This window comes from Ammospiza caudacuta, chromosome 33 (assembly GCF_027887145.1).
Source record: "Ammospiza caudacuta isolate bAmmCau1 chromosome 33, bAmmCau1.pri, whole genome shotgun sequence".
Lineage (NCBI taxonomy): Eukaryota > Metazoa > Chordata > Aves > Passeriformes > Passerellidae > Ammospiza > Ammospiza caudacuta.
Window position 1 is genome coordinate 521053 of NC_080625.1, and position 24920 is coordinate 545972.

At 54.7% G+C, this 24920-nt stretch overlaps 3 protein-coding genes and 1 pseudogene across 3 annotated transcripts; 1 reads left to right on the forward strand and 3 right to left on the reverse strand.

Moving 5' to 3' along the window:
* The window catches only part of LOC131570177 (zinc finger protein 665-like), a 507112-nt pseudogene that overhangs the window by 237578 nt on the left and 244614 nt on the right, over window positions 1-24920 (reverse strand).
* On the reverse strand, window positions 697-3661 carry LOC131570229 (RING finger protein 39-like). The gene is made up of 2 exons (XM_058822582.1): window positions 3126-3661; window positions 697-774 (listed from the first exon to the last, which is right to left on the reverse strand). Exons 1-2 carry the CDS (start codon window positions 3581-3583, stop codon window positions 708-710), a joined length of 525 nt encoding a protein of 174 aa, XP_058678565.1. The 5' UTR covers window positions 3584-3661; the 3' UTR covers window positions 697-707.
* RPP21 (ribonuclease P/MRP subunit p21) lies at window positions 5135-10769 on the forward strand. Its single transcript, XM_058822590.1, has 5 exons — window positions 5135-5885; window positions 6285-6376; window positions 9389-9471; window positions 10107-10226; window positions 10666-10769. The coding sequence occupies exons 1-5, from the start codon at window positions 5829-5831 to the stop codon at window positions 10683-10685; spliced, it is 372 nt and encodes a 123-aa protein (XP_058678573.1). The 5' UTR covers window positions 5135-5828; the 3' UTR covers window positions 10686-10769.
* GNL1 (G protein nucleolar 1 (putative)) lies at window positions 10723-24645 on the reverse strand. Its single transcript, XM_058822562.1, has 12 exons — window positions 24570-24645; window positions 23480-23597; window positions 22236-22366; window positions 20699-20877; window positions 19933-20004; window positions 18645-18837; window positions 16793-16891; window positions 15629-15835; window positions 14678-14856; window positions 13453-13597; window positions 11490-11630; window positions 10723-10995 (listed from the first exon to the last, which is right to left on the reverse strand). Exons 1-12 carry the CDS (start codon window positions 24643-24645, stop codon window positions 10808-10810), a joined length of 1728 nt encoding a protein of 575 aa, XP_058678545.1. The 3' UTR covers window positions 10723-10807.

Consider the following 24920-nt stretch of genomic DNA (forward strand, 5'->3'; position numbering starts at 1 on the left):
AAAATCCCGGAATTGTAACCCCAAAAATCCCTGGCTTTTAGGCCCCAAGTTCCAGCCCCGAAACTCCAAAGTTTTACCCCCGAAATTCCAGAATTTTAACTCTGAAAATTTTGGCATTTTTAGCACCAAAATTCCTCCCAAAAACCCCAAAATTTCACTGCCCGGGGTTGGATCCCAAACCCCCCCGAAATTTCACCCGGACACCCCAAAATTTCACTGGGGGACCCCAAAATTTCACCGGGATCCCGAAATTTCACCGAGAGACCCCCAAAAATTCACCTGGGGACCCCCAAAATTTCACCTGGAGACCCAAAAATTTCACTGGGGGACCCCAAAAATTCACCGGGGGTCCCCAAAAATTCACCGGGATCCCGAAATTTCACCGAGAGACCCCCAAAATTTCACCGGGACACCCCAAAAAATCAACTGGGACCTCACAAACTTCACCGGGACCCCAAAAAATTCATTGGGACCCCAAAATTTCACCTGGAGACCCCAAAATTTCACCTGGGGACCCCCAAAATTTCACCGGGGGACCCCAAAATTTCACCTGGAGACCCCCAAAATTTCACCGGGGGACCCCAAAATTTCACCGGGACACCCCAAAAACCCCAACCCCGCCCCTCCCCCACCCCAATTTCGGGGTCCCCTCCCCCCCCCCCCCTTAAAGCGACACCGGCGACAAAAGGGGGGGAGGGGGCGGAGCTTTATTGTGGGGGAGGGGCGGCCGCGGGTGGGGGAGGGGCGGCGTCCGCTCGCAGCTGGGCCCCGAGGCTGTGGGGGGAGGGGGGAGAGAAAAAAAAATAAATCACCAAAAATTGAAAAACATCTCCCAAAAAAAATCCCGAAAATTAAAAAACATCCTCCCCCAAAAAATCCCGAAAATTAAAAAACATCCTCCCCCAAAAAATCCCGAAAATTAAAAAATATCCTCCCAAAAATTAAAAAATATTCTCCCCAAAAAATCCCGAAAATTATAAAAATATCCTCCCCAAAAAAATCCCGAAAATTATAAAAAACATCCTCTCCAAAAAAATCCCGAAAATTAAAAAATATTCTCCCAAAAAAATCCCGAAAATTAAAAAATATCCTCCCCAAAAAAATCCCGAAAATTAAAAAATATCCTCCCCCAAAATATCCCGAAAATTAAAAAACATCTCCCAAAAAAAATCCCGAAAATTAAAAAATATCCTCCCCAAAAAAATCCCGAAAATTAAAAAATATCCTTCCCAAAAAAAACCCCAAAATTTTAGGGTGTGGGGAGGGGTAAAAAAAAAATAAAAATTGGGGAGCGAGTAAACAGAAATTTGTCACCCCCCAAAAATGCCAAAAATGTCACCGGGCCGGGCGGGGGAGGGGCGGGGACAGTGACGTCACCGGCGGCGCGTGAGGGGGGAGGGGCCGCCCCAAAACAATCCCGGGAAAAAAAAATTTCCTTAAAAAAATTCCTTTAAAAAAATTCCTTAAAAAAAAATCCTCAAAAAAAATTCCTCAAAAAAATTCCTTAAAAAAAATTCCTTGAAAAAAATTCCTCAAAAAAATTCCTTAAAAAAAATTCCTCGAAAAAAATTCCTCAAAAAAAATTCCTTAAAAAAAATTCCTCGAAAAAAATTCCTTAAAAAAAATTCCTCAAAAAAAATTCCTCAAAAATTCGATTTTGGGGTTTTTGTTGTGCGTTCCCCTCCCCTCCCCCAGCCCGGCCTTGGGGTGGGTTCGGCCCCAAATTGGCCCAAAATTCCAAATCCTCCCGTGCCGGGCCTGGGGGGCCTCTGCAAGTGCCCAAATCCCGCCTGAGCACCCCAAAAATTCCCCACGAAATTACCCCAAACTCCCCCCGAAATTACCCCAAATTCCCCCCAAAAGTGCCCCTTAAAAATCCTCAAAATTTATTCAAATTCCCCCCCAAAATTTCCCCAAAATTTCCCCCCAAATCTCCCCCTCCGTCCCCTGTCCCCTCATTGTCCCCAAATCCCCTCCGGGTCCCCAAACCCTCAAATCCCCCCCAAAAAAACCCAAAAACTCCTCAAAAACCCCAAAAAAATCCTTAAAAACCCAAAAAAATCCTTCAAAACCCCCCAAAATCCCCAATTCTCACCTGCAGCTCCCTCGCTGTCCCGTCGGTGTCACTTTTGTCACCCCCCGTGTCCCCTCTGTCACCTCCCCTCCATCCCAACCATGTCCCGATGTCCCCAAACCCCAAAATCCGCCCAAAAAACCCCAAAATTCCCCCAAATTCCCCAAAATTCCCCAATTCTCACCCGCCCCGGTCCCGTTTCGGCGCCGCCTCCTCGCCGTCCCCTCGGTGTCACTTTTGTCCCCTTTGTCACCCGCGCTGTCCCCCGCGAGCCCCCGCGCCATCCGATGTCCCCAAATCCCCCCAAAAACCTCAAACCCCCCCCCAAAAAATCCCAAAAAATCCCAAAAACTCGGAAAAATTCCGAACTCTCACCTGCACCTGGTCCCGTTTCGGCGCCGTCTCTTTGGTGTCACTTTTGTCTCTTTTGTCCCCTCCAGCCCCCGCATGTCCCGATGTCCCCGAACCCCAAATCTTGCCCCAAAATCCGCCCAAAAAATCCCCAAAATTTCCCCAAAAACCCCCAAAATTCCCCAATTCTCACCCGCACCCGGTCCCGTTTCTGCGCCGTCCCCTCGGTGCCACCTCCGGTGTCGCTTTTGTCACTTTTGTCCCCTCCGGTGTCACTTGTGCCCCGCGAGCCCCCGCGCGATCCCGTGTCCCCGAACCCCAAAATCCCCAAAAATCCCCCAAAAATCCCCAATTCTCACCTGCACCTCGCGGTTCCCCTCGGCGCCACCTCTGTGTCCCCTTTGTCCCCCCCCGTCCCCATCTCTGTCCCCTCCACCCCAACCATGTCCCGATGTCCCCAAACCCCCAAATCCTTCCCAAAAAAATCCCCAAAATTCCCCAAAAATCCCCCAAAAATCCCCAATTCTCACCGGCACCTCGCGGTTCCCGTCGCCGTCCCCTCGGCGCCACCTCTGTGTCCCCTTTGTCCCCCCCCGTCCCCATCTCTGTCCCCTCCATCCCAGCCGTGTCCCGATGTCCCCAAACCCCCAAATCCTTCCCAAAAAATTCCCCAAAATTCCCCAAAATTCCCCAATCTCACCTGCAGCCGCTCCCGTTCCTGCGCCGCCTCCTCGCCGTGCCCTCGGTGCCACCCCCGGCGTCGCTTCTGTCGCTTTTGTCCCCTCCGTTGTCGCTTTTGTCCCCCGCGAGCCTCCGCGCGATCCGCGCCTCCACCGCCAGCGCCACCGCGGTGCGGACGCGGCCGGGAGCGCAGGGACGGCGACATTGGGGACAGCGGGGCCAGCGCGGGGGACACGGCGGGGACGGCCCTGGGGACAGCCCCGGGGACAGCGGGGACACCTCCGGGGACAGCGGGGACAGCCCCGGGGACAGCGGGGACACCTCCGGGGACAGCTCCGGGGCCAGCAGGCAGCGGCGGCAGCAGCGGTGCTCGCACGGCAGCAGCACCGGGTCCTCCAGGGCACGGCGACAAAGGGGACACGAGGTGGCCGCGGCCAGCAGGGCCAGGGGACCGCGCTGGGGCACGGAGGGGGACATCGGGGACAGAGGGGGGGACGGGAGGGGACAGAGCCGGGACAGGGCCGGGACAGAGCCGGGACGGAGCCGGGACAGGGCCGGGACAGGGCCGGGACAGAGCCGGGACAGAGCCGGGACAGGGCCGGGGACAACAGGAAATGGGCGGGGACCGGGGGTGGCACCGGCGGGAACGGGGGTGGCACCGGTGGGGACAGGGCGGGGACAGGAGCGACACAAGCGCGGGGACACGAGGGTGACACGGGAGGGACATCGGAATGTGGGGACGGGGAGGGACAGAGGGACACGGGGAGGGACAGGAGGGTGACACAGAGGGACAGATGGACACGGAGCGGCATCGGAATGTGGGGACGGGGAGGGGACAGAGGGACACGGGGAGGGACAGGAGGTGGCACCGCGGGGCGGGGACAGGAGCGACACAAGCGCGGGGACACGAGGGTGACACGGAGCGACATCGGAATGCGGGGACACGGGGAGGGGACAGGGGAGGGGACAGGAGCGACACAAACGCGGGAACACGGAGGGGACAGAGATGGGGACAACAGGAAATGGGCGGGGACAGGGGAGGGGACAGGGCGGGGACAGGAGCGACACAAACACGGGGACACGAGGGTGACACGGGAGGGACACGGAGCGACATCGGAATGCGGGGACGGGGAGGGACAGAGGGACACGGGGAGGGACACGGGGGTGACACGGAGGGACAGAGGGACACGGGGAGGGGACAGAAGGACAGGGGAGGGACAGGAGGGTGACACGGAGGGACAGAGGGACACGGGGAGGGACAGAGGGACACGGGGAGGGACACGGGGGTGACACGGAGGGACAGAGGGACACGGGGAGGGACAGAGGGACACGGGGAGGGACAGGAGGGTGACACGGAGGGACAGAGGGACACGGGGAGGGACAGAGGGACACGGGGAGGGACAGGAGGTGGCACCGCGGGGCGGGGACAGGAGCGACACAAGCGCGGGGACACGAGGGTGACACGGGAGGGACACGGAGCGACATCGGAATGCGGGGACGGGGAGGGACAGGAGGGTGACACAGAGGGACAGAGGGACACGGGGAGGGACAGATGGACACGGGGGGACATCGGAATGCGGGGACACGGGGAGGGGACGGGGGTGGCACCGGCGGGGACAGGCGGGGACAGAGGCGGGGACAGGAGCGACACAAACACGGGGACACGAGGGTGACACGGAGCGACATCGGAATGCGGGGACGGGGAGGGACAGAGGGACACGGAGGGACAGAGGGACACGGGGAGGGACAGCGGAACGCGGGCACGGGCGGTGGAGTTGGGGACAGAGGGACACGGAGGGACAGAGGGACGCGGGGACGGACACGGGGACGGACACGGGGACACGGGGAGGGACAGAGGGACACGGGGAGGGACAGAGGGACACGGGACACACGGACACCGAACTCGGGGACAATTCGGGAATTCGGGCACAATGTGGGAACGTTTCGGGATAAATTTGAGAATTTTGGGATAATTTTGGGATTAATTTGGGGATAATTTTGGGGATAATTTTGGGATAATTTGGGGAAAAAATTGGGAAAAAATGAGGGAATAATTTGGGGATATTAAGGGAATAAGTTTGTGACACTTTGGAATAGTTTGGGGATGATTTGGGAATAAATTGGGGAAAAATTTGGAATAAATTGGGATAATTTGGGAATAAATTGGGGAAAAATTGGGAATTATTCGGGAATAAATTGGGATAATTTCGGGATAATTTTGGGGATAATTTGGGAATGATTTGTGCTAATTTAGGAAAAAATTGGGAAAAATTAGGGAATAATTTGGGGATATTAAGAGAATAATTTGTGATAGTTTTTGGATAAATTTGGAATAACTTAGTAATAATTTGGGATAAGTTTGGAAAAAAAATGGGGATAATTTTGGAAAAAATTCCTGATAATTTTGGGATAAATGTGAAATAATTTGGGGATAATTTGGGATAGATTTGGGAAAGAATTGGAAATTATTTGGGATAATTTGGGATAATTTGTGATAATTTGGGGATAATTTGTGATAATTTGGGGATAATTTGTGATAATTTGAGGATTTGAGGACAATTTTCCCACCGGGGGTCCCCAAATGGGGGGAGGGGACCCCAAAAATGTCCCCGAACCGTCCCGGAGGTGACGTAACGTTAAAACGAAGCCACGCCCACCGCGCTGAGGCGGTGACCAATGAGGAGCCGCGGCCACGCCCACGAGGGGCGGGGCTTTGGGGAAGATGGCGGCGCCCGTGAAGGACCGGGAGGCGCTGCAGAGGCTGAACTTCCTGTTCCAGGTGGGGTTTGGGGGGAATTTTGGAGAAATTTGGGGAATTTTTTGGAGATTTTTGGGAGTCCTCGGGGTCGGGGGTGTTTGGGGAGGGGTTTGCGCCCCAAAATCCCCCAAAGAACCCCAAAATCCCCCCAAAAAACCCCAAACTCTGCTCCCAGATCCCCAAAAATGCCCCCAAATCCTTCAAAAATCCCCTCAAACCTCAAGAAATCTCCAAGAAATCTCCAAGAAAACCCCCGTAAAAGTCTCCCAAAAGTTCCCCAAAAATCCCGAAAGGATCCCCCACAGATCCCCTAAAACCCCCCCAAAAACCCCTGAAAAATCCCCCAAAAAATCCCCCAAAAATCCCAAATTTTCTGAATTTTCCCCAAATCGCCGATTTTCCCCCCAATTCCCTCCGCAGGCCGCTCACTGGTGCCTGCCGGTGGCCCCGGGCCTGGCCCGGTTCCTGCTCCGCACGCAGCGGGCGGCGGCGCGGCGCCTCGTGCTCCGCATGTGAGCGCGAATGCGGGAATTTGGGGCAAATTCGGGCAAATTCGGGCAAATTTGGGGATTTTGGGGATTTTGGGGGATTCTGGGGGGCGGCGAGGAAACATTGGAGGGGTTTTGAGGGGGCTTTGGGGCAGTTCCGAGAGGGTTTGTGGGAGGTTTCGGGGGGGGTTTGGGGGCGTTTTCCGGGGTCTTGGGCTGATTTTGGTTCCTTGGCGGCGTTTGGGACAAATTTGGGGCATTTTGGGGGATTTGGGGGAATTCTGGGGGGATTTGGGGGATTCTGGGGGGATTTGGGGGAATTCTGGGGGGATTTGGGGGATTCTGGGGGGATTTTGGGGGGGATTTGGGGGGATTTTGGGGGATTTGGGGGGATTCTTGGGGATTTTGGGGGGATTTTGGGGAATTCTGGGGGGATTTTGGGGGGGATTTTGGGGGATTTTGGGGGATTCTGGGGGGTGGGGAGGAAAAATTGGAGGGGTTTTGAGGGGATTTTGGAGGTTTGGAAGGGATTTGGGGGGATTTTGGAGGTTTTGGGGGATTTTGGAGGTTTTGGGGGATTCTGGGGGATTTTGGGGGATTCTTGGGAATTTTGGGGGGATTTTGGTTCCTTGGCGGCGTTTGGGACAAGTTTGGGGCATTTTGGGGCATTTTGGGGGATTTGGGGGAATTCTGGGGGGATTTTGGGGGGTTTGGGGGGATTTTGGGGGGGATTTGGGGGATTTTGGGGGATTCTGGGGTGGTGGGGAGGAAAAATTGGAGGGGTTTTGAGGGGATTTTGGAGGTTTTGGGGGGATTTGGGGGGGATTTTTGGGGATTCTGGGGGGATTTTGGTTCCTTGGCGGCGTTTGGGACAAGTTTGGGGAATTTGGGGCATTTTGGGGGGATTTGGGGGGATTCTTGGGCATTTTAGGGGATTTGGGGGGATTCTGGGGAGATTTTGGGGGATTTTGGGGGCATTTTGGGGGGTGGGGAGGAAAAATTGGAGGGGTTTTGAGGGGATTTTGGAGGTTTGGGGGGATTTGGGGGGAATTTGGGGGAATTGGGGGATTTTGGGGGGATTCTTGGGGATTTTGAGGGATTTTGGGGGATTCTTGGGGATTTTGGGGGATTTTGAGGGATTTTGGGGGATTTTGGGGGATTCTGGGGGGTGGGGAGGAAACATTGGAGGGGTTTTGAGGGGATTTTGGAGGTTTGGAGGGGATTTGGGGGGATTTTGGAGGTTCTGGGGGAATTTTGGGGAATTTTGGAGGTTTGGGGGGATTTTGGAGGTTTTGGGGGATTTTGGGGGATTTTGGGGGGAATTTGGAGAGATTTTGGAGGTTCTGAGGGGATTTTGGAGCGGATTTGGGGGAATTTTGGGGGAATTTTGGGGGAATTTGGGGGGATTTTCTGGGATTTTCTGGGATTTTGTTTTTTGTTGGGAGGGGCTTGGGGGATCTTGGGGTGCTTTTTGGGTGATTTGGGGGAGTTTTTTGGGGATTTTGGGGGTAATTTGGTGGATTTTGGGTTATTTTGGGGAGATTTCAGGGTGGTTTTTTGAGTATTTGGGGTTATTCAGGAGGATTTTCTGTTCTTTCGTGTTGGGTTTGGGTTATTTCGTGTGAATTTTGTGCAATTTTGTGTTGGTTTTTGTCCCCCCCAGGGCCCCCTCTGAGTTAATTTGGAGTATTTTGTGTTGATCTTGGGTTATTTTATTTCATTTTACTTTATTTTTATTTTATTTTACTAAACTTTATTTTATTTTATTTTATTTTATTTTATTTTATTTTATTTTATTTTATTTTATTTTATTTTATTTTATTTTATTTTATTTCATTCCAGGTCCCCCAGTGCCAAGCGCCACCTCTGGGTTGTTCATTTTAGTTTATTTTGTGTTATTTTTGTGTTATTTTATTCTACTTCATTTTATATTTATTTCATTTCATTTCATTTCATTTCATTTCATTTCATTCCAGGTCCGCCTCTGGGTTATTCTGTGTGGATTTTGGGGTTATTTTTGTGTTGATTTTGGGGTTATTTTTGTGTTATTTTGTGTTATTTTTGTGTTATTTTATTTTATATTTTGTTTTATTTTATTTTATTTTATTTTATTTTATTTTATTTTATTTTATTTAAATTTATTTGATTTTATTTGATTCCAGGTGCCCCTCGGTCAAGCGCTGCCTCTGGGTTATTTTGTGTTGATTTTTGTGTTATTTTTGTGTTGATTTTTGTGCTAATTTTTGTTATTTAATTTAATTTAATTTAATTTAATTTAATTTATTTAATTTAATTTAATTTAATTTGATTTGACTTCAGGTGCCCGTCAGTGAAGCGCCGCCTGTGGGTTATTCTGTGTTGATTTTGGGGTTATTTTTCTGTTATTTTATTTTATTTTATTTTATTTTATTTTATTTTATTTTATTTTATTCTATTTTACGTGGTCCCAGGTGCCCGTCAGTGAAGCGCCACCTGTGGGTTATTCTGTGTTGATTTTGGGGTTATTTTTGTGTTATTTGATTTGATTTTATTTTATTTCATTTTATTTTATGTGGTCGCAGGTGCCCGTCGGTGAAGCGCCGCCTGTGGGTTATTCTGTGTTGATTTTTGTGTTATTTTGTGTTGATTTTGGGGTTATTTTTGTGTTGATTTTTGTGCTAATTTGTGTTATTTAATTTAATTTAATTTAATTTAATTTAATTTAATTTAATTTTATTTTATTTCACTCCAGGTGCCCGTCGGTGAAGCGCCGCCTGTGGGTTATTCTGGGTTGATTTTTGTGTTATTTTGTGTTATTTTATTTTATTTCATTTTATTTTACGTGGTCCCAGGTGCCCGTCGGTGAAGCGCCGCCTGTGGGTTTTTCTGTGTTGATTTTTGTGTTATTTTGTGTTGTTTTATTTTATTTTACTTTATTTTATTTTATTTTGTCGCAGGTGCCCGTCGGTGAAGCGCCGCCTGTGGGTTATTCTGGGTTGATTTTTGTGTTATTTTGTGTTATTTTATTTTACTTTATTTTATTTTATTTTGTCGCAGGTGCCCGTCGGTGAAGCGCCGCCTGTGCCGCCGCTGCTGCTCCCTGCAGGCGCCGGGGGCCGGGAGCGGGCTCCGGATCCGAGGTGAAATTTGGGGGCAAATTTGGGATTTTGGGGAATTTTTGGGGATTTCTGGGAATTTTCTGGGAGGATTTTGAGGGGTTTTGGGGGGAATTTTGGGATTTGTGTCGTGATTTGGGGGGGATTTGGGGTTTTTTGAGGGGGATTTTGGGGGGTTTGAGGAGGTTCTGGGGAGTTTTGGGGGGATTTGGGGATTTTGAGAGGGTTTGGGGCAGTTTGGTGAATTTTTGGGGGGGCTTTGGGGGGATTTTGGGGATTTTTTGGGGTTTTTTTGGGGAGATTCTTGGGGATTTTGGGAGGACCTGGGATTTGTGGAGTTTTGGGGATTTGGGGGAATTTTTTGGCGACTTTGGGAGGATTTGGGGGGAATTCATTGGATTTTGGGGGAATTTGGGTTGATTCGTGGGGATTTGGGGGAATTTTGGGGGGATTTTGGGGCAGTTTTTGGGAGGATTTTTGGGGGATTTTGGGGCAGTTTTTGGAGAATTTTGGGGGCATTTTGGGGGGATTTTGGGGCAGGTTTTGGGAGGATTTTTGGGGAATTTTGGGGCAGTTTTTTGGGGGATTTTGGGTTGTGTGACATCACCGGAGCATTGTGGTCGTGCCCGTGCCTGACCCCGCCCCCTGCCCCGCCCCAGGGCGTGGCCAGCCCCGCCTCATCCAGCGCTGCCTCGGCTGCGGCCTCAGGAGGCGCTTCCTGTGCCCGCCCGGGCCACGCCCACCACGGCCACGCCCACCCCGACAGGACACACCCACAGGTCAGAGGGAGGCGGGGCATGTGTGGGAAAAGGGGCGGGGTTAAATAAAAATATGGAATTCTGGGTGTGGCTTAAAGAGGGCGGGGTTTAGGGCATAAGAGGGTGTGGCCAAACCCAAATATGGCAAAAGGGGCGGGGCAAATACCAAATAAGGAATTATGGGTGGAGCAAGAACCAAATAAGGAAATGTGGGTGTGGCTAAATCCAAACAAGGGGATGTGGGTGTGGCTAAACCCAAATAAGGAAATGTGGGAGGGGACAAACCCAGATAAGGGAATGTGGGCGGGGCAAATACCAAATAAGGAATTGTGGGTGGGGCAACACCCAAATAAGGGAATGTGGGTGGAGCAATGCCCAAATTGTGGGCGTGGCTGTGTTGGGTGGAGTCAAATTCACATAAGGAAATGGGTGTGGCCTAACAATGACCTCACTTCCCCAGGCCCCGCCCCCGTGCTCTGATTGGTGGCCAGGATCACCAGGATCAGCCAATCAGCTCTGCAGAAATAAACCCTTTATTCCATATATGGTTGTATGCTAATCCGCGCACTCCGATTGGCTCCTCTGTGGAAAGGGGGCGTGGCTCAGCACTCGTCCTCCCCCAGCAGCGCGAAGGGATTGGGGGCGGGGCTGGGAGGGGGCGTGGCCTCCTCTGGCTCCTCCCCCTCGTCGTCCTCGGTGCTGGAGGCGGCGCCGGGCGGGGGAGGGGCGCTGGCCCCGCCCCCTGTCATGGCCGCCATGGCCGCGGTGTCGGGGTGGAGCTCCCAGTGCTCTGGGGGAGGGGCAGAGGGGGCGGGGCTAAGGAGGGTGGGGCAAAGGGGCGGGGCCACCCGGGAGGGACCCAGACCCAAAAAAAAACCCCAAAAAAAGGACCCAAAATGCCCCAAATTCACCCCAAAAAATCCCAAATTTGGTTGTTTTGGATCCCAAATCCCCAATTTTGGATATTTTTGGGTCTCAAATCCCCAATTTTGGATATTTCTGGGTCCCAACTCCCCAGTTTTGGGTATTTTTGGGTCCCAACTCCCCAGTTTTGGGTATTTCTGGATCCCAACTCCCCAATTTTGGGTATTTCTGGCTCCCAACTCCCCAGTTTTGGATATTTTTGGGTCTGAAATCCGCAATATTGGATATTTTTGGGTCCCAAATCCCAAATTTTGGATATTTTTGGGTCCCAAATCCCCAATTTTGGATATTTCTGGGTCCCAACTCCCCAGTTTTGGATATTTCTGGCTCCCAACTCCCCAGTTTTGGATATTTGGGTACCTTTTTGCAGGGAGTAGCCCGGGGGTCTCAAGCACAGCCTGATCCTGCCCTCGGCCGCCATCCTCAGGAGCCCGTTGGCCGCCCTGGCCACGTCGTTCCGAGCCGCCCGCGCCGTTTTGTAGCCTCTCTGCTCTGCCCAGGCTGCGGGAAAAACGCCCAGAAACGGTCAGAAAATATCAGGGGAAACGTCCCAAAAATACCCCAAATATGGTCCCAAAATACCAGGAGAAATACACCAAAAATCACCCAGAAATGGCCAGAAAATAACAGGGGAAATGTCCCAAAAATACCCCAAATATGGTCCCAAAATACCAGGAGAAATACACCAAAAATCACCCAGAAAATATCAGGGGAAATGTCCCAAAAATACCCCAAATATGGTCCCAAAATAGCAGGAGAAATACACAAAAAATCACCAAAAATGGTGAGAAAATAACAGGGGAAATGTCCCAAAAATACCCCAAATATGGCCCCAAAATAGCAGGAGAAATACACAAAAAATCACCCAGAAACGGTCAGAAAATATCAGGGGAAACGTCCCAAAAATACCCCAAATATGGCCCCAAAATACCAGGAGAAATACACCAAAAATCACCCAGAAAATATCAGGGGAAATGTCCCAAAAATACCCCAAATATGGTCCCAAAATAGCAGGAGAAATACACCAAAAATCACCCAGAAATGGCCAGAAAATGGCAGGAAAAATACGCCAAAAATCGCCCCAAAATGGCCATGAAATAGCATTCCCAAATAAAACCCAAATAAATCCCAAATATTCCTGAATATTCCCAAATAAACCCCAAATAAACCCCAAATAAATCCCAAATAATTCCCCAGTATTCCCAAATAAATCCCAAATAAATATCAAATAAATCCCAAATATTCCTGAATATTCCCAAATAAACCCCAAATAAATCCCAAATAAATCCCAAATATTCCCAAATAAATCCCAAATAAACCCCAAATAAATCCCAAATATTCCCAAATAAATCCCAAATAAACCCCAAAAAGTATTCCTGAATATTCCTGAACATTCCCAAATAAACCCCAAAAAAATCTCAAATAAAACCCAAATATTCCTGAATATTCCCAAAAAAATCCCAAAATTATGGAAGGTTATGGAAGGTCCCGGAAGGTTCCGGAAGGTTATGGAAGGTTATGGAAGGTCCCGGAAGGTTATAGAAGGTCCCGGAAGGTCCCGGAAGGTTATGGAAGGTCCCGGAAGGTTATAGAAGGTTATGGAAGGTTATGGAAGGTCCTGGAAGGTTATAGAAGGTTATGGAAGGTTATGGAAGGTTCCGGAAGGTTATGGAAGGTTATGGAAGGTTATGGAAAGTTATGGAAGGTTATGGAAGGTTATAGAAGGTTATGGAAGGTTATAGAAGGTTATGGAAGGTTATGGAAGGTTCCGGAAGGTTATGGAAGGTTATGGAAAGTTATGGAAGGTTATGGAAGGTTATAGAAGGTTATGGAAGGTTATGGAAGGTTATGGAAGGTTCCGGAAGGTTATGGAAGGTTATGGAAGGTCCCGGAAGGTCCCGGAAGGTTATGGAAGGTCCCGGAAGGTTATAGAAGGTTATGGAAGGTTATAGAAGGTTCCGGAAGGTTATAGAAGGTTATGGAAGGTCCCGGAAGGTTATAGAAGGTTATGGAAGGTTATGGAAGGTTATGGAAGGTCCTGGAAGGTTATAGAAGGTTATGGAAGGTCCCGGAAGGTTATGGAAGGTTATAGAAGGTCCCGGAAGGTTATAGAAGGTTATGGAAGGTTATGGAAGGTTATAGAAGGTTATGGAAGGTTATGGAAGATTATGGAAGGTTCCGGAAGGTTATGGAAGGTTATGGAAGGTCCTGGAAGGTTATAGAAGGTTATGGAAGGTTATAGAAGGTTCCGGAAGGTTATGGAAGGTTATGGAAGGTTATAGAAGGTTCTGGAAGGTTCTGGAAGGTCCCGGCAGGTGCCCACCTTCGCAGAGCTCCCAGGCCGTCCAGCCGGGGCCGCTGGGGGGGCGCAGCTGCAGCAGGGGGGGCAGGGCCAGGCGGGAGCCCAGGAACCCCACGGCAGAGTAGGGGTCCTGCAGCTGGGCGATGGGGTACACCCCTGCCAGGACCTGTGGGGACAGAAACAATGGGGTAAAACAATGGGGTACAGCCCTGCCAGGACCTGAAACAGGAAACACAATGGGGTACAGGATGGGGGTACACCCCTGCCAGGACCTGTGGGGAGAGAAACACAATGAGAGACCCCAAAAACCCCAAAACCCCACGGCAGAGTAGGGGTCCTGCAGCTGGGCGAGGGGGTACAGCCCTGCCAGGACCTGTGGGGAGAGAAACAATGGGGTAAAACAATGGGGTACAGCCCTGCCAGGACCTGTGGGGATAAACAAACAATGGGGTACAGCCCTGCCAGGACCTGTGGGGACAGAAACAATGGGGTATGCCCCTGCCAGGACCTGGGAGAGAGAAACAATGGGGTACAGCCCTGCCAGGACCTGAGGGTGTTGGGGGTCACACCTGGTGGGGTTTGGGTCACACCTGGTGGGGTTTGGGTCACACCTGGTGGGTTTGGGTCACACCTGATGGGTTTGGGTCACACCTGGTGGGGTTTGGGTCACACCTGGTGGGTTTGGGTCACACCTGGCAGGGTTTGGGTCACACCTGGCAGGGGTTGGGTCACACCTGATGGGTTTGGGTCACACCTGGCGGGGTTTGGGTCACACCTGGTGGGGTTTGGGTCACACCTGGTGGGTTTGGGTCACACCTGGTGGGGTTTGGGTCACACCTGGTGGGGTTTGGGTCACACCTGGTGGGTTTGGGTCACACCTGGTGGGGTTTGGGTCACACCTGGCAGGGTTTGGGTCACACCTGGTGGGGTTTGGGTCACACCTGGTGGGTTTGGGTCACACCTGGCAGGGGTTGGGTCACACCTGGTGGGTTTGGGTCACACCTGGTGGGTTTGGGTCACACCTGGAGGGTTTGGGTCACACCTGGTGGGTTTGGGTCACACCTGGTGGGTTTGGGTCACACCTGGCAGGGGTTGGGTCACACCTGGGGGTGTTCAGTTCATACCTGGTGGGTTTGGGTCACACCTGGGGGTGTTCAGTTCATACCTGGTGGGTTTGGGTCACACCTGGTGGGTTTGGGTCACACCTGGCGGGTTTGGGTCACACCTGTCCAGGTTCAGGTCTCACCTGTAGCTCAGGTGGGGCCCGGGAGGGGAACACCAGCCCGGGGCAGTCGCAGAGCCGCACCGTGGCCGTCAGGAAATGCGTCTGGAAGTAGCGGGTGCGGCCGGGGGCGCGGGACACGCCCACAGCGCTGCGGCCCAGCACCGCGTTCAGCACCGACGATTTACCTGCGTTGGGCAGCCCTGGGCGAGGCGAGAGCGACAGGTGAGACATGCCCACGTAAACCACACACAGAGTGAGTTATAGCCTCATAAACCACACCCACGGTGAGTTATAGCCTCATAAACCACGCCCACAGTGAGTTATAGCCTCATAAACCACACCCACAGTGAATTATAGCCATGTAAACCACACCCACAGTGAGTTATAGCCTCATAAACCACACCCACAGTGGGTTACAGCCTCATAAACCACACCCACAGTGAGTTATAGCCTCATAAACCACACACACAGTGAGTTATAGCCTCATAAACCACACACACAGTGAGTTATAGCCTCATAAACCACACACACAGTGAGTTATAGCCTCATAAACCACGCCCACAGTGAGACACACCCACATAATCCACACCCGCAGTGAGACACACCCACATAAACCACACCCACAGTGAGACACACCCACATAAACCACGCCCACAGTGAGCCACGCCCATGACCAGCCACACCCACACAAACCACACCCACACTGAGCCATGCCCACATAAACCACACCCACACAAACCACGCCCACAGTGAGACACACCCACTTAAACCACGCCCACAGTGAGACACACCCACATTGACCACACCCACAGTGAGCCACGCCCATCACCAGCCACACCCACAGTGAGACACACCCACACAAACCACGCCCAGGCAAAGCCACACCCATTGAAACCACACCCACGGCGCCCACACCATCACAGGCCACACCCACATTGACCACGCCCCCCTTAGCCCCGCCCCCCGACGCACCCACGCAGCCCAGGGTCAGCACGCCGTGCCGGTAGCGCTCCCACTGCCGGGGCGGGGCCACGCCCCCAGGCCCCGCCCCCTCCTCCTCCTCCTCTTCCTCCCCTCCCGGCGGCTCCTCCTCCTCCTCATCCTCATCCTCATCATCCTCATCGTCCTCGCGGCGCCGCTCCGCCCGCTCCAGCCGCGCCCGCCAGCTGCTGAGGTCAACTGGGGAGACAGCGGGGACACTGGGAGGGACTGGGGGGGACTGGGAGCAAACTGGGATGGACTGGGAATGGACTGGGGGGATATTGGGGATACTGGGAGGGACTGGGAGAGACACAGGGGATACTGGGAGCAAACTGGGAGGGACTGGGATGGACTGGGGATGGTCAGTGGGGGGATACTGGGGACACTGGGAGGGGATTGGGAGGGACTGGGATAAACTGGGAGGGACTGGGATGGACAGGGATCAAACTGGGATGGACTGGGTGGGACTGGGAATGAACTGGGAGGGACTGGGAAAGACTGGGGGGGATTGGGGGGCACTGGGAATGGACTGGGATCAAACTGGGATGGACTGGGTGGGACTGGGAATGAACTGGGAGGGACTGGGGGGGACTGGGGATGGTCAGTGGGGGGATACTGGGGAGACTGGGAGGGACTGGGAGGGGATTGGGGGGAATGGGAATGAACTGGGAGGGACTGGGAAAGACTGGGGGGGATTGGGGAGGACTGGGAATGGACTGGGATCAAACTGGGATGGACTGGGATGGACTGGGATAAACTGGGAGGGACTGGAGGGACTGGGAGGGACTGGGGGAACTGGGAGGGACTGGGAGGGACTGGGAGCAAACTGGGAGGGACTGGGAATGAACTGGGATGGACTGGGAGGGACTGGGGGACACTGGGATGGACTGGGATCAGACTGGGAGGGACTGGGGGCGGTTAAGGGACACAGGAATCCCCCCACAGAGTCCCCCCTTGTGTCACCCCCCCCAATTACAAAGCTAAGCAGGATCCGCCCTGGGCAGGGCCTGGATGGGTGACCCCAGTGTCCATTCCCCCACCTTGGGGTGACCCCAAACCCCCCCGAGACCCCCTGGGACCCCCTGGGACACCCAGGACCCCTCCCCAATGACCCAACCCCCCCCCCAAACCCCCCCAGGACCCCTCCCCACGCACCTGCCCCCCCCACGATCTCCTCGCAGGCCTCCAGCAGCAGTCGGGGTCCCACAGCGCTGCCCCAGCGGCCCCCCCTCTTCTTCTGCCTCTTCTGCAGCCCTGGGGACCCCAAAAACACCAAACGTCACCCCAAAACCAGCAAATGCCACCCCAAAAATAGCAAATGTCACCCCAAAACCAGCAAATGTCACCCCAAAAACATCCCTGAGAACCCCAAAAATAGCAAATGTCACCCCAAAACCATCCCCGAGAACCCCAAAAACAGCAAATGCCACCCCAAAAACACCAAACGTCACCCCAAAAACAGCAAATGCCACCCCAAAAATAGCAAATGTCACCCCAAAACCTGCCCAGCACCCCCCCAATCTTCTTCTGCCTCTTCTGCAGCCCTAGGGACCCCAAAAACACCAAATGTCACCCCAAAAATAGCAAATATCACCCCAAAAACATCCCCGAGAACCCCAAAAATGGCAAATGTCACCCCAAAAATATCCCTGAGAACCCCAAAAATGGCAAATGCCACCCCAAAAATAGTAAATGTCACCCCAAAAACATCCCTGAGAACCCCAAAAATAGCAAATGTCACCCCAAAAACACCAAATGTCACCCCAAAAACATCCCCGAGAACCCCAAAAATAGCAAATGTCACCCCAAAAACATCCCCGACAACCCCAAAAATGGCAAATGTCACCCCAAAAACAGCAAATGCCACCCCAAAAACAGCAAATGCCACCCCAAAAACATCCCTGAGAACCCCAAAAATGGCAAACGTCACCCCAAAACCTGCCCAGTGCCCGCCCTTCTTCTGCCTCTTCTGCAGCCCTGGGGGGCACAAGGAGGGGGATCGGCACCCCAAAAACAGCTCAGGGGCACCTCAAACCTCCTCAATGCCACCCCAAACCCTGCAGAACCCCACCCCAAAACCCCCTGAATGTCACCCCTAAATCACCCCAAATATCGACCCCAAATTCACCCCAAAACCCCTCAAATCCACCCCAAATATCGACCCCAAATTCACCCCAAAACCCCCCAAATTCACCCCAAATCACCCCAAATACCGACCCCAAATTCACCCCAAATCACCCCAAATATCGACCCCAAATTCACCCCAAATCCCAAATTCACCCCAAATCACCCCAAATATCGACCCCAAATTCACCCCAAATCTTGACCCCAAATTCACCCCAAATCCCCCAAATTCACCCCAAATCACCCCAAATACCGACCCCAAATTCACCCCAAAACCCCCCAATTTCACCCCAAATCACCCCAAATACCGACCCCAAATTCACCCCAAATCACCCCAAATCCCACATTTACCAGGGGCTGGGGCTGCTGCGGGGTTGGTGCTGAACGGGACCAAACTGCCCCAAATCCCCCAGTATCACCCCAAATATTGACCCCAAAACCCCCCAAATTCACCCCAAAACCCCCAAATCCCCCAAATCCCTCAAATTCACCCCAAATCCCACATTTACCAGGGGCTGGGGGTGGCCCGGGGCTGGTGCTGAACGGGACCACCCTGGCCGGGCCGGGCCCTCAGGAGATGGCGCCCAATGTCACCCCGAAATCCCCTAAAAACCCCCCAAAACCCCCCAATATCGACCCCAAACCCCCCAATATCACCCCAAAACCCCCCAAATTCACCCCAAAACTGTTCCAGGGTGTTACCAGAGGCTGGGGGTGCTCCGGGGTTGGTGCTGAACGGGACCACCCTGGCCGGGCCGTGCCGGGCCCTCAGGAGGTGGCTCCCAATGTCACCCCGAAATCCCCTAAAAACCCCCAATATCGACCCCAAACCCCCCAATATCGACCCCAAATCCCCCAAATTCACCCCAAATCCCACATTTACCAGGGGCTGGGGGTGGCCCGGGGCTGGTGCTGAACGGGACCACCCTGGCCGGGCCGTGCCGGGCCCTCAGGAGGTGGCTCCAGGCCGTGGCCACGGCGGGCGGGGTCAGGTCCACCTTGTTGAGGATGAGGATGAGACCCTTGGCCAGGTCCCGCGTGACGTGGGAGCACAGCGAGGGCGGGACGCCCAGGGCCTGGGGACACCGAGGGGACACCGAGGGGACAGTCAGGGACACGGGGACACCGAGGGGACACAAAGGGACATGGGGACAGTCAGGGACACGGGGACACCGAGGGGACAGTCAGGGACACGGGGACACAAAGGGACACCGAGGGGACACAAAGGGACACGGGGACACAAAGGGGACACCAAGGGGACACAAAGGGGACACCAAGGGGACACAAAGGGACACGGGGACAGTCATGGGGACACACCCAGGTCCCACGTGACGTGGGAGCACGGCGAGGGCGGGACGCCCAGGGCCTGGGGGACACCGAGGGGACAGTCAGGGACACGGGGACACAAAGGGGACACCAAGGGGACACAAAGGGGACACCGAGGGGACAGTCAGGGACACGGGGACACAAAGGGGACACAAAGGGACACGGGGACACCGAGGGGACACCGAGGGGACAGTCAGGGACACGGGGACGTTCCCAGATGACACACAGGTGACACACGGACGATCCCAGGACACACAGATTACACACGGATGACGCACGGTGACGCACAGGTGACACACACAGGTGACGCAGGGACAGTCCCAGCTGACACAGGTGACACACAGGTGACACAGGGTGACACACAGGTGACACCCAAGTGACAGAAGGAGACACACAGATGACACACCCAGGTGACACAAGGTGACACACCCAGGGTGACACACCCAGGTGACACCCAGGTGACACACCCAGAGTGACCCAGGTGACACACACACGTGACACACCCAGGTGACAGAAGGAGACACACAGATGACACACAGATGGCACAAGGTGACACACAGGTGACACACCCAGGTGACACACCCAGGGTGACCCAGGTGACACACCCAGGGTGACCCACAGGTGACAAACCCAGGTGACACCCAGGTGACACACAGGTGACACACCCAGGGTGACCCAGGTGACACCCAGGTGACACACAGGTGACACACCCAGGGTTACCCAGGTGACACACACAGGTGACACCCAGGTGACACACCCAGGGTGACCCAGGTGACACCCAGGTGACACACAGGTGCCCCACAGGTGGCACCCAGGTGCCCCACGCAGGTGCCGCGGTGACTCACGGGGTGCCGCGCGTCGGCGATGAGCAGCACGATGTCCGACATCTCCAGCACCCGCCACAGCTGCCGCCACGTCTGGGGGGACATCGGGGACAGCGCTGGGGCTGCGCCCGCCCACGGCTGTCCCCGACGTCCCCAAAGCCCCCTCAGCCCCCCAAAACGTCCCCAAAGCCCCCTCAACCCCCCAAAGTGTCCCCAAACCCCCCCAAATGTCCCCAAACCCCCCTGAACCCCCCCAAAACGTCCCCAAAGCCCCCTCAGCCCCCCCAAACGTCCCCAAACCCCCCCAAATGTCCCCAAACCCCCCTCAACCCCCCCAAACGTCCCGAAAGCCCCCTCAACCCCCCCAAATGTCCCCAAACCCCCCCCAAACGTCCCCAAACCCCCCTCAACACCCCCCAAAACGTCCCCAAACCCCCCTGAACCCCCCCAAAACGTCCCCAAACCTCCCTCAACCCCCCAAAACGTCCCCAAACCCCCCTCAACCCCCCTAAAACGTCCCCAAACCCCCCCAAACGTCCCCAAACCCCCCTCAAGCCCCCCCAAAATGTCCCCAAACCCCCCTCAAGCCCCCCAAAACGTCCCCAAACCCCCCTCAGCCCCCCCAAACCCCCCTCAAGCCCCCCAAACGTCCCCAAACCCCCCTCAGCCCCCCCAAATGTCCCCAAACCCCCCCCAAACGTCCCCAAACCCCCCTCAACACCCCCCCAAAACGTGCCCAAAGCCCCCTGAACCCCCCCAAAACGTGCCCAAAGCCAGGCTGCGTCACCTCCAGGTTGTGCTCGAAGGGCGCCAGGCCCCGGCTGTCCCCTCTGCTGTCCCCGGGGGTGTCCCCGGGGGTGTCCCCGAGGGCCCTCAGGAAGTCCCCAAACGCCGCCTCCTCCCTTTGCCGCAGCTCCTCGGGGCTCATCCCGAAGCTCCAGGGCGGGCGCCGCGGGAAATCCAGGCCTGGGGACACACGGGGGACACGGGGGGGACACGGGGGGGACACGGGGGGGGTCACAGGGGGGTGGTGGCACCTCCAAGGGACACCGGGCACTGACAGGGGTTGCCTTGTCCCCTCCACTGGTCACTCTGTCCCTCCCAACGGTCACTTTGTCGCTGTTAGTGGTCGTTTAATCCCTTCCAGTGGTCACTCTGTCCCTTCCAGTGGTCACTTTGTCCTTTCCAGAGGTCACTTTGTCCTTTCCAGAGGTCACTCTGTCCCTCCCAACGGTCACTTTGTCCCTTTCAGTGGTCACTTTGTCCTTTCCAGAGGTCACTCTGTCCCTCCCAATGGTCACTTTGTCCCTTTCAGTGGTCACTTTGTCCCTTCCAGTGGTCACTTTGTCCTTTTCAGTGGTCACTCTGTCCCTCCCAACGGTCACTTTGTCCCTTTCAGTGGTCACTTTGTCCCTTCCAGTGGTCACTTTGTCCCTTCCAGTGGTCACTCTGTCCCTCCCAACGGTCACTTTGTCCCTTCCAGTGGTCACTCTGTCCTTTCCAGTGGTCACTTTGTCCCTTCCAACGGCCACTTATCCCTTTTAATGGTCACTCTGTCTCTCCCAACAGTCACTTTGTCCCTCCCAATGGTCACTCTGTCCCTTCCAGTGGTCACTTTGTCCTTTCCAGTGGCCACTCATCCCTTTTAATGGTCACTTTATCCCTCCCAACGGTCACTTTGTCCCTTTCAGTGGTCACTCTGTCCCTCCCAATGGTCACTTTGTCGCTTTTAGTGATCATTTAATCCCGTCCAGTGGTCACTTTGCCCCTTCCAGCGGTCACTCTGTCCCTTTCAGTGGTCACTTTGTCCTTTCCAGTGGTCACTCTGTCCCTCCCAATGGTCACTTTGCCCCTCCCAACGGTCACTTTGTCCCTCCCAATGGTCACTTTGTCCCTCCCAATGGTCACTTTGTCCCCTCCAGTGGTCACTTTGTCCCTCCCCAATGGTCACTCTGTCCCTTCCAGTGGTCACTTTGTCCTTTCCAGTGGCCACTTATCCCTTTTACCGGTCACTTTGTCCCTCCCAGTGGTCACTCTGTCCCTGCCAATGGTCACTCTGTCCCTGCCAATGGTCACTTTGTCCCCCCCAACGGTCACTTTGCCCCTCCAGTGGTCACTCTACTCTCCCTTCTGACCACTCACATATTTACACAAACATTTACATAATATCCACATATTTACTTACATCCAGAGCCGTTTATTCCTTTTTCAGGACCATTTACGTTTCCCAGAAATGATTTAACCCTTTCCTGACGCAACGCTCCCGCTCCCAGTGACCCCTCCCCAGTTAGCCCCGCCCCTCGCGGTTGGCCCCGCCCCCTGACCGTGCCCGTAGACGCTGTCGGGCTCCAGCTCCAGGGCGCTCTCGGGCAGCGGCTCCAGCAGCTCCTCCTGGGCCCGGCGCCGGCTCCGCTCCAGGGCCTCGGCCCGGGGCCCCCCCAGCTGCAGCCGGAACCTGGGGGGGGAAATTGGGGGGGGTCGCCGGGGCGGGACCCCCCTCATGGGGTCACCCACCCATGGACGGACCCCACTGTGGGCATGGACACCCGGGATCCAGGCCGGGTTTTCTCTCCAGCCTGGGTTCCAGTGAAATCCAGGCCGGGTTTTGCCTCTAGCCTGGATTCCAGGTGAAATCCAGGCCAGGTTTTGCCTAAAGCCTTGATTCCAGGTGGAATCCAGGCCGGGTTTTGCCACCAACCAATTTCAGGTGGAATCCAACCCAGGTTTTGCCTCCAGCCTGGGTTCCAGTGAAATCCAGGCTGGGTTTTGCCTCAAGCCTGGATTCCATGTGAAATCCAGGCCGGGTTTTGCCTTAAACCTGGGTTCCAGGTGGAATCCAGGCCGGGTTTTGTCACCAACCAATTTCGGGTGGAATCCAGGGCAGGTTTTGCCTCCAGCCAGGATTCCAGGTGGAATCCAACCCGGGTTTTGCTTTAAACCTGGGTTCTGGGTGAAATCCAGTCCGGGTTTTCCCTCCCGTTAAATCCCAGCCCAAATCCAGTCCAGGTTTTACCCCAATCCCAATTTTACCCTAAATCTAATCCAGGTGTTTTCCCATTCCCAATCCCATCCCAAATCCAGTCCAGGTTTTCCCTCCCATTAAATCCCATTCCAAATCCAGTCCAGGTTTTTTCTCCCGTTAATTCCCATCCCAAATCCAGTCCAGGTTTTCCCTCCGATTCATTTCCAGCCCAAATCCAGTCCAGGTTTTCCCTCCTGTTAAATCCCCACCCCAAATCCAGTCCGGCCTTTCCCTCATTTTAACTCCCATTCAAAATCCAGTCCAGATTTTTTCTATTCCCAATCCCATCCCAAATCCAGTCCAGGCTTTTCCTCACATTAATCCCCACCCCAAATCCAGTCCGGGTTTTCTCTCAGGTTAGTCCCCAACTCAAATCCAGTCCAAACTTTCCCTCCCATTCATTCCTATCCCAAATCCAGTCCGGATTGTCTCCTATTCCCAATCCCAACCCGAATCCACTCCGGGCTTTCCCTCATTTTAACTCCCATCCGAAATCCAGTCCAGGTTTCCCCTCCCCGCCCCAATCCCGCTATTTTAACCCCTCACCTGCCGGGGTCGTGGCGCCGGGGGGGCTCTGAGGGGGGGTCTCCGGGGGGGCCATCGCCGCCCCGCTCGCGGCTCCCGCTGCGGCTGCCGGGGCCCGAGGCTGGCCCGGCCGGGGCATCTGTGAAAAGTGGGGTGGGGGTCAGGGGGTCCCATCCCGGTGGTCCCGGGCCTCTTCCCGGGGGTATTTTTCCCCCCATTCCTGGAGTTTTTCTCCTTATAATCCTGAGATCCCAGCCCCCATTCCCGAGGGTCTTTCCCTTCTGTCCCGGCTCTCCCAGCCTCCATTCCCAGGGGTCTTTCCCCTCACAAACCGGAGATCCCAGCCTCCATTCCCGGGGTCTTTCCCCTCACAAACCGCAGATCCCAGCCTCCATTCCCGGGGTCTTTCCCCTCATAAACCGGAGATCCCAGCCTCCATTCCCAGGGGTCTTTCCCCTCATAAACCGGAGATCCCAGCCTCCATTCCCGGGGTCTTTCCCCTCACAAACCGGAGATCCCAGCCTCCATTCCCAGGGGTCTTTCCCCTCATAAACCGCAGATCCCAGCCTCCATTCCCGGGGTCTTTCCCCTCATAAACCGCAGATCCCAGCCTCCATTCCCGGGGTCTTTCCCCTCACAAACCGCAGATCCCAGCCTCCATTCCCGGGGTCTTTCCCCTCATAAACGGGAGATCCCAGCCTCCATTCCCAGGGGTCTTTCCCCTCATAAACCGGAGATCCCAGCCTCCATTCCCGGGGTCTTTCCCCTCATAAACCGGAGATCCCAGCCTCCATTCCCGGGGTCTTTCCCCTCATGATCCGAAAGTTCCAGGCCCCATTCCCGGGGGTCTTTTTCCCCCCACCCCTGTTTTTTTTCCCTCACGATCCAAAGGTTCCAGACCCCATTCCTGGGGGTCTTTCCCCTCATAAACTGCAGATCCCAGCGTCCATCCCTGGGAGTCTTTCCTCTCATAAACCAGCGCTCCCAGCCCCCACTCCTGGGGGTCTTTGCCCTCGCTCCTGGCGCCCCCAGCCCCCATCCCTGGGGGTCCCTCTCCCCCCATCCCGGGGGTCCCGGCCCCCTCTCCCGGCGCCCCCAGCCCCTCCCTCACCGCCCCGTTTCCGCTCCCTCCGGTCCCGGAGCTGTTGCTTTTTCCGCTTGGCGCTGAACGGCAGCTTGCGGGGCATGACGGGAGCGCACGTGACGGGGCGGGGCCGCGCTCCGCCAATAGGCGAGAAGAGGCGGAGACACGCCGAGGGGAGGAGCCAATAGGATGGCGTACGGCCTCAGGGCCGCGGCGTGATTGACAGATCAGCTGACTAATAGCAGCGCAGCACACCCGGCGAGGCGGGATCAACTAATAGGAGAACGAGCTACAGCACGGGTGGGCGGGACAAAAAGGCACTAACCAATAGGGAAAAAAGCGCGTGCGTGGTGGGCGGGGTCTGAGGAAGAGCGGACC

Excerpts from the sequence above, each read along its gene's own strand:
- GNL1 (XM_058822562.1), bottom strand. The coding sequence starts at position 24,645 with ATGCCCCGCAAGCTGCCGTTCAGCGCCAAGCGGAAAAAGCAACAGCTC. Across the intron at positions 23,598-24,569 it reads GAGGGAGCGGAAACGGGGCG|ATGCCCCGGCCGGGCCAGCC; the intron begins GTGAGGGAGGGG and ends CACTTTTCACAG. Across the intron at positions 20,878-22,235 it reads CGACAGCGTCTACGGGCACG|GCCTGGATTTCCCGCGGCGC; the intron begins GTCAGGGGGCGG and ends GTGTGTCCCCAG.
- LOC131570229 (XM_058822582.1), bottom strand. The coding sequence starts at position 3,583 with ATGTCCCCCTCCGTGCCCCAGCGCGGTCCCCTGGCCCTGCTGGCCGCG. Across the intron at positions 775-3,125 it reads AGGAACGGGAGCGGCTGCAG|CCTCGGGGCCCAGCTGCGAG; the intron begins GTGAGATTGGGG and ends CTCCCCCCACAG.
- RPP21 (XM_058822590.1), top strand. The coding sequence starts at position 5,829 with ATGGCGGCGCCCGTGAAGGACCGGGAGGCGCTGCAGAGGCTGAACTTC. Across the intron at positions 9,472-10,106 it reads GAGCGGGCTCCGGATCCGAG|GGCGTGGCCAGCCCCGCCTC; the intron begins GTGAAATTTGGG and ends GCCCCGCCCCAG. Across the intron at positions 10,227-10,665 it reads CCGACAGGACACACCCACAG|GCCCCGCCCCCGTGCTCTGA; the intron begins GTCAGAGGGAGG and ends TCACTTCCCCAG.